Source organism: Aulonocara stuartgranti (genome assembly GCF_965226115.1).
Source record: "Aulonocara stuartgranti genome assembly, chromosome: 4".
In the NCBI taxonomy this organism is placed as follows: Eukaryota; Metazoa; Chordata; class Actinopteri; order Cichliformes; family Cichlidae; genus Aulonocara; species Aulonocara stuartgranti.
In genome coordinates this window covers 28,137,466-28,145,537 of record NC_138942.1, presented here as the reverse complement: position 1 = coordinate 28,145,537, position 8,072 = coordinate 28,137,466, and the positions used below count along the sequence as shown (strand labels likewise).

General features: G+C 40.3%; 1 protein-coding gene across 6 annotated transcripts in view; it reads right to left on the bottom strand.

Moving 5' to 3' along the window:
* The window catches only part of wizb (WIZ zinc finger b), a 32,631-nt gene that overhangs the window by 21,895 nt on the left and 2,664 nt on the right, over positions 1–8,072 (bottom strand). For 5 of the 6 annotated variants that reach the window (XM_082529170.1, XM_082529173.1, XM_082529174.1 and 2 more), the window contains exons 5-7: positions 2,484–2,632; positions 765–2,384; positions 132–569 (exon numbers count right to left, since the gene is read on the bottom strand). In XM_082529170.1, coding sequence (XP_082385296.1) covers positions 132–569; positions 765–2,384; positions 2,484–2,632 — 2,207 coding nt within the window. Of the gene's footprint in view, positions 1–131; positions 570–764; positions 2,385–2,483; positions 2,633–4,881; positions 5,238–8,072 lie in introns of those variants that run through there. The other variant, XM_082529175.1, reaches the window with a different exon arrangement.

The window sequence follows — 8,072 nt, the reverse complement described above, 5'->3', positions numbered from 1 at the left end:
GTGAGATATGATAGCCTACATCAGAGTCTTCATTGTAAAGATGTTTTACTCCAAACACAATAAAAAGACAGGGTTCCAAATCTGCAAAGACATCTACATAGTCTAAGAAACACATGCGACAGGGTGCTGACCTTTTTTTTTCTTCTTCTGATAAGAAAACTTCTTCTCAATCGCGTTGACTTCCTCCGGGGATATGAAGTGACGCACGTTGTAGCTGACGCCCACACGGTTCAGGTGGCCTCTCACGTGATTGGCAAGCCCAATTCCATTATGAAATCGATCGGGGCAGTAGGGGCATTTCCTCTCCACGCTCTTCAGCGCCTCTGTGTCCTCATCAATCTCGTCTTTGTCTTCATCCAGGACGCCCTCTGACAGGAAACGTCGCACGCGTTCCTCGTCAATGTCTTCGTCGTCGTCGCTGTCAATTTCTACAGGAGCGGCAGCAACCCTGGTGCTCCTCCTCAGAAAGAAAACCTTCCCGTCTTTTTCCGCTTCCTTCTTGTCATCGTCCTTTTCGCTCTTCTTGGTCGGGAGCGGTAATGGAGCACTCTGCAGCGATGAGCCATCATCTATCAAGGAAAGAAAATGAACTTTTGATTAAAATTATCACGAAATCTAACTCAAACAGCAGGCAGTGCATGCGCATCCAGAAATCTGAATAAAAAAATAATAATAATAATAATTAGCTAATTTTTTGTCATTTCTATCAATCAAGGGTAAACTATTACTCTGAAATTAACAATTGAGTTCTTATTTAGTCTCACCCATGTTGGATTGTGCTCTAGTCTGAGGCCTGACTGCCACTGATGAGCTTTCCTCTTCCCGACACAGCTCTGTCTTAAACTCTGACTTCTGATCTTGGTCCTGCTCTTCCTCTTCACTCTCAGGCAGCTTTTCACCATCCCCAGTGGTGTCAAGCTTGGCCAGATCAGTCCAAGGTTTGCCTCTTGTGCTGAATCTCCTGTTACAGACCACCTGTCTCACAGGCCGAGCTGTAGTGCCGTCTGGTGTTCTGCTGTCATCAGAAGCAGTAACTGCTCGCTGGCTTTTGCCTTGAGTTGCGTCATGCTGAGATCCGGATTCAGAGACGAACTCAGGGTCTAGGTTGGGTTTAAAAATTCTTGCTCCCATACTAGCCTTTAAACGCTGTCCAGACTCGTCGATCTCTCCTGGATGAACGAGTGCCTGGTGTTCCCTCAGTATGGATTCACTTGAGGTCAGGAAGCCACAGTGACCACAGGTCAGGGAAGTAGATGCCAAACTCAGTGGTGAGCCAGAGGAAGAAGAATCTGACTGGAGAGTGGGCTTTTTCCTGGTGTGGGTCTTGGAGTGATTAGCTAGTGCTTGGGATGTTCTTGTGCTGAAGTTACACTTGGTACAGATAAAGCGGCGACGGTAGGCAGAGAGAGCTCGGGTCTGAGTTGGAGTTCGAACTGAATTTGGCAGGGGTGTATTTAGGTCAAGGACTCCTGGGTCTATATCCAGTGTTGACACTGGCGATAGAGGTGGAGATTTGACCGTGTCTGGGTCTACCACCTTGCTTAGTATTGAGCCTGGGCCAGTATTTTCTATAACTGTCGGGTCTATGCTTCTATTTTTCAACACCTTGCTGTCCAGTGTCTGAAATTCTTTTGCTTTCCCATTTTCATTCAGTTTCTCAATTTCTTCCAGGATCTTCAGTCGTGACTCTTCGTGCCTTCTATGGTGGTCAGCAAGTGCAAGTCGATTTGGCAGGTTCCATCCACACTCAGTGCACCGAAAGCGGCTGCCCTTTCCTAACCGCCTGACACCCCCTGCGCCACTCTGATTGTGCTCAATCATGTGTTCTTGCAGGTGGAACTGCTTTTTAAAATAAATGCTACACTCGACACACGTGAAAATCTCTTTATCTGTCTCCGCTCCACTTTCTTCTCCTTCTTTGTCTCTTCTCCCACCTCTGTCTCTGAACTTTATGGGTTCCACCCCTCCCTCTCCAAAGCTGACCTCCTCAAAGTCATAAACCCCTCCACCTCGATTTAGCTGTACTGTTTCAGATTTTTGAGGACTAGGTCTTGCCAATTTGGCAGTCTCAGGCAACGTACGCTTTAAGGTGCCAAGTCCTGAGAAGGGCCTGAGCAAGACCCTCTTTTTTCTGCACCGCTGAATGAATGTGCAATGAGCCCAGGGGGCAGGAGGGGGACTCTCTTGGTCTGAGTCTCCGGGGAAGGTGTACACATCTCTCTCAGGCTCCTTGGTTTCCTTTCCCTTGGGCTTTTTTTCTCCCTCCCCGTTGTCCAGCACCACCTCCTCCTCCTCCTCCTCCATTTGGCAACCTTCCTTTGGTTTTACTTTAGACAGGAATGGCTCAGCTCCCTCAGATACATTCCAGAATTTGCTGTCTGCTACTGCAAAGAAAGCAGGAGAATTCTCAGTGAAAGAAAAGATTTTAAAAACAAAGCTATCGAGTGTGCAGGCAGACTAAGTTTATTCAGTATGGTACTTACATTCTGTTTGGCCAGGCTGGGATGTATTTGGCTCCTCTGTCTTTGTGCTCTCATTGTTATCACTGTGCCCCTCAGCGGGTGTAGACATGCCAGTCTTACTATGGAAGTGTTGCATTTTATCAGGTACTTGGTCATCTTCACTATCAAGTCTGGATGCCATCAGAAAAAGAATTTATTACATTATATTCGTAATAAATTTAAGAAAAGTATCTGCCTGTATTCAGGAAAAAATCAGAAATCATGTTTGGCCTCATATTTCTTATTCTCAGGCCCATTGCCACCACTGAGGTCGAGTCCCCCATCTTTTCAGGGAATTTCGTGGGTTTTAGCTAACTAAGGGATGTGTAATTATAAACATGGAAATGCTGGGAATGTTAGGCCCATAAAAATTTGGTAAGAGACAAGTTTTTTCTAATTTTGGTTCTGCACACTACCACAATGATTTTAAATGAAATAACTCAGATGCAGCTGAAGTACAGACTTTCAGCTTTAATTTAGTGGGTTAAAAGAAAAGACTGCATAAAAATGTGAGGAACTACAAGCATTTTTAACACAACCCCTTCATTTCAGGGGATCGAAAGTAATTGGACAAAAATAAATATTATTATTATTATCATAGTTATTTCATTATAATTAAATAACTGAAGATAAAATGTTCATTTCTAATACCTGGTTGAAAACCCTTTGCTGGCAATAACAGTCTGAAGTCTTAAACTCTTGGACATCACCAGATGCTGGGTTTCTTCCTTTTAATGAGGGAACCCTTTTTTTTGCCAGGCCTTTACTTTCAGTTACTGTTTGTTTGTTTGTTTGTTTGTTTGTTTGTTTGTTTGTTTGTTTGTTTGTTTGTTTGTTTGTTTGTTTGTTTGTTTGTTTGTTTGTTTGTTTGTGGGCCTTTCTCTGCAAAGTCTTCAACAAGTGAAATGCATGCTCAATTGGGTTAAGATCAGGTGACTTGCTTGGCCATTCAAGAATAATCCACTTCTTTGGTTTAATAAACTCCTGGGGTGCTTTGGCTGTATGTTTTGGGTCATTGTCCATCTCTATTACGAAAGCCAGCGCAACTGTATTTAGCTAGATTTGAGCAGACTGTACATCTCTGAACACTTCAGAGTTCATTCAGCTGCTTCTGCCCTGTGTCACATTATCGATAAACACTAGTGTCTCAGTGCCACTGGCAGCCATGCACGCCCAAACCATCACACTGCCTCCCCTGTGCTTTACAGATGATGCGTTGTCCTTTGGTTCATGAGCTGCTCCACGCCTTTTCTTGACATCATTCTTGTAGAGGTTGGTCTTGGTTTCATCTGCCAAAGAGTGTTTTTCCAGAACTGTGCTGGCTTTTTTTTTAGATGTTTTTTTTTTTTTTTTTAGCAAAGTCCAATCTAGCCTTTCTGTTCTTGAGGTCTTGCACCTTGCAGTAAACCCTCTGTATTTACTTTCATGCAGTCTTATCTTTATGGTAGACTTGGATATCGATACGCCTAACTCCTGGAGAGTGTTGTTCACTCGGTTGGCAATCATCCACCACTGTTATCGTCCATGGATGTCCAGGTCGTTTTGCATTGCTGAGTTCACCAGTGCTTTCTTTCTTTCTCAGGATGTACCAAACTGTAGATTTTGCCACTCCTAATATTATAGCAATTTCTTGGATGGGTTTTTTTCTGTTTTCCCAGCTTAACGATGGCGTGTTTCACCTACATGGGCAACTCCTTTGACCAAATGTTGTCTGTTCATGGAAATATCTTCCAAAATGCAACCAACACACCTCAAATGAACTCCAGGCCTTTTATCGGCTTAATTTATAATGATATAAAGAAAGAATTGCCCACATCTGTCCGTGAAATAACCTTTGAGTCAATCGTCCCATTACTTTTGGTCCCCTTTAAAAAGAGGGTGACCTGCATTAAGGAGCTGAAACTCTTCATTGAATTTGACACACAAATGAAAGCTGAGAGTCAACACATTATGTCCATTATATAACTATAACTGGAATACGTTTTAGTAAAGACAGTAGTGTGTTCAGCACTTTAGGAAATACACTAATATGCTATCTTTCAAAGAATCAGGTAAGATGATTCTTTGATAGATTCCTGTGAGCTAAATGTAAAAGTTGAACATGCAAGTTCATAACATACAGTTAGGTCTAATTAGATTTAATTTTGCCTCTTTACATCACCACAGTGGATTTTAAATCAAACAATCAAAAAGTTACTAAAGTGCAAACTTCCAACTTTAACTTGAGAGGTTTAAAAAAAAAATTGCATTGACTGCTTAGGATTTACAGTCAGGTGCAAAAGTAATTGGACCATACATGGCCAGGTGAGGCCTGTTCCTTTGTTATTCCTTGACAAAACAAGTAGATCTATCTAGAGCCAATTCCAAGTATTCAACTTGCATTTAGTATCCGTTCACTAGAACTCTGAAAATGAAGCCCAAATAGATGTTGCAAGTGAGGCGGGCCATCGTTTGGCTGAAAGATCAAAATAAACATATTAGAAAGTTAGAAGAAAGGAGTGGGCAAGTAAACAGTTTGGTACATGCTTAAAATGAATGATTTCACTGGCCAACTTCACATCGCCAAAAGGCTTGAAAGGCCACAGAAGAAAGCTAAATTGGATGATTGCAGAATTCCTTTCCAAGTTAAGAACACTCAAAGAGATAGACGTATCATTGTCAAAGTCTACAATCAAGAGACGCCTTCATGAACGGAAACACAGAGGGTTTACAAGGTTAAAATGAAAAATAAAAAAGATTAGAAAAAAAAAATATGTTTAGTGTACAGGCCTATACTCAGATTCAAATACATCCTGCAAAACTAATGGAACTGCACTTTACTGTGTTAATGGATAATTACTCAGGGTAATTGAAACTCAGAGTTTCTCAAGACAAAGGAATAAGGATATTCTTAAATATCCAGTTACTTAATCTCAATGCAGGAGAACAGTTTTCAGTTATTTAATACAAAGCTGAATGCAGACACCCACAAACAAGTATTACCTAAAGGAGCCTGCAGTAAAGGCCTAGCAAGCATTTCAAGGAAACACATGTTGATATGTCTATGTGGTCCAGTCACCTACTGCAAAGGATCTCATCTAGTATTTGTTGAGAATCTAGAGAATCTGCAAATATAAAGACTCTTAAGTCTTTATATTTGCAGCGAGTAAAATAAGTATTGAACACGTCACCAATTTTTTAAGTAAATATATTTCTAAAGGTGCTATTGACATGAAATTTTCCACACATGCAAAGAAATCAGACTATAGATGTCTAGAAACGATGTGATACAAAAGCCTTTGTTGGTGATGACAGTGTGAAAACTCCTCCTGTGTGGAGAAACTATGCTCAAGTGTGATTTTGGCCCATTCTTCCACACAGTGTTCACATCCTGAAACTTCTGTGGGTCCATTCTTTGAACCCTGAGCTTTAGTTCTTTCCACACATCTTTAATTGGATTCAGGTCATACGATTGGCTGGGTGATTCTAGCAGCTTTATTTTCTTTCTCTGAAAGCAACTCGGAGTATCCTATGCTGTGTGTTTTGCATCATTGTCCTGTTGAAACATCCACCCTCATTTCATCATCATCATCATCATCCTGGTATAGGTGGCAGCAGATTTTTTTTTTAATCAAGAATGTCCCTGGACATGTTTCCATTCATCTTTCCTTCAATTATATGAAGCATGCCAGTGCTGTATGCTAAAAACAGCCCCACACTGATGTTCCCACCTCCAAGCTTTACTCTTGGTATGCAGTGCCTTTTGGCCTCCAAACAGCTCAACTTTGAGCTCATCTAACCAGTCTACATTCTCCCAGTTTTTCACAGGCTTGTCTAAAGCGGGTCTAAAGTTCAGCAAACTTTAGACCCGCTTCATTATGAGTTTTCTTCAGCAATGGAGTCTTGCATATGGCGTGCATGACTTTTCATTTTCACTGGAACCTTCACTAGTTTAGAAATTCTTCTGTAACCAATGCCATCAATATGTTTTGCAACAATAAGGTTGCAAAGGTCTTGAGAGAGCTCAGTGGTTTTACTCATCATAATATGTTTCTAATGTGACACCTTGATAATGAGACATCTTTTATAGGCCATCATTTGAGTCTGAACCAGCTGATATTCATTTGCACTAAGTGGCAGGACTGCTTTCTGATTACTGATAGATTTCAGCTGCTATGACTTCCCATGCCCTTTTGAACCTCCCTTTCTTCAATATTTTTCCCTATGTCATTTCTCATTATTAAACATCACTTAATTTATGGACATCTATGGTTTGATTTCTTTGCATGTGTGGACTGAATGAGTTGTTACTGATATCTGATGAGAATTTCATGTCAACAGCACATTTAGAAATATCTTTACTTAGAAAATTGGTAACGTGTCTAATATTTATTTAAGTGTAAGTATGTCCAACTGCTTCTGTGGCTCTGAAAATGGGAAAAAACATGTTTAAAAAATAACAGTAATTCCTAGAAAGTCCATTCAAAATTTTTGTTAAACAACTTGAATTAAAGCTCTGCACTTAAAGATTATGGACCCAACTATATATAAGTAACTAACTTGTCTTATAAGGGGTACATAGAAGGAAAGGCCCATTTTAACATAAGACTGTTGTAGGCCTTCAGTTTCCATCATTGTTTCTTTTTTTCTCAAAGGTGGAAACCGAGACCTATGTTTTTCAAATGCTTTATGGTGCCTGTTTGAGAAGGTATACTAACTTTTACAGTATATATTTTCTTGCTACGTCAAGTACTAAACTCTAAACTATATTGCTGTAATTTAAGAATGTTGACAAGTTTGAGCACTTGTCTTATTAGGAAATGTTGATTGTTAGGAAAGCTGTAAGTGCTTTACCCAGCAATAATAACTCACTTAGGTAATAGGTAACAGAAGCCTTTTGACAGCTAACTAGATACAGGGAGCTAAAATTTATTATTTTTAGCTAGCTAAAGGCATTTGTTGACAATTCAGGGATGAGCTGGGTTTTCAAAATATGAACACTGCTCTATGTAAAAGCTGCAAACTAGCCTGCAAATAAATCTTCCAGTGAAATTAAAAGCAAACCATCGTCTTGTTTATTATCCAAGCTGACTCTCAGGGCTGTAGTTAGCAGTGTTGTCAACTCCTCAGTAAGGAAAATCGCCATTGGCTGTCCTAAAAGTCGCTAGAAGTCGCTAAATGACTTCATCGCCTAATTTGCACAATAGGTCATGCTTATGTCATTGTAACCTACGTTGTTGGAGAGAGAAATATCATCGTGGAAGAGACATAAAGTGAGTAAAAAATGCCCTAAATGCATTTAGAATTTATTTGGAATTACAAATTAAATTTCTTTTAGCAATTATTGTTTTTTAATGTCACAATTCCAATCCTGATCCTTTATCCGGGCTTGGACTGGCAAAAGTGACCCGAAATTGGCACTCTGGTGGAGTTACTTTCTGTGTGTGTGTGTGTTTATAAGTAGTTATAAACTTTATGATCCACAAAACAGCATAACAGTAAAATAAGAACCGACTGCGTTACAGTCAGTGTGGGAGCAGCGGCTTCACTCATGCGCGATTCATTTGCAGTTTGGACGCATAGATGTGAACA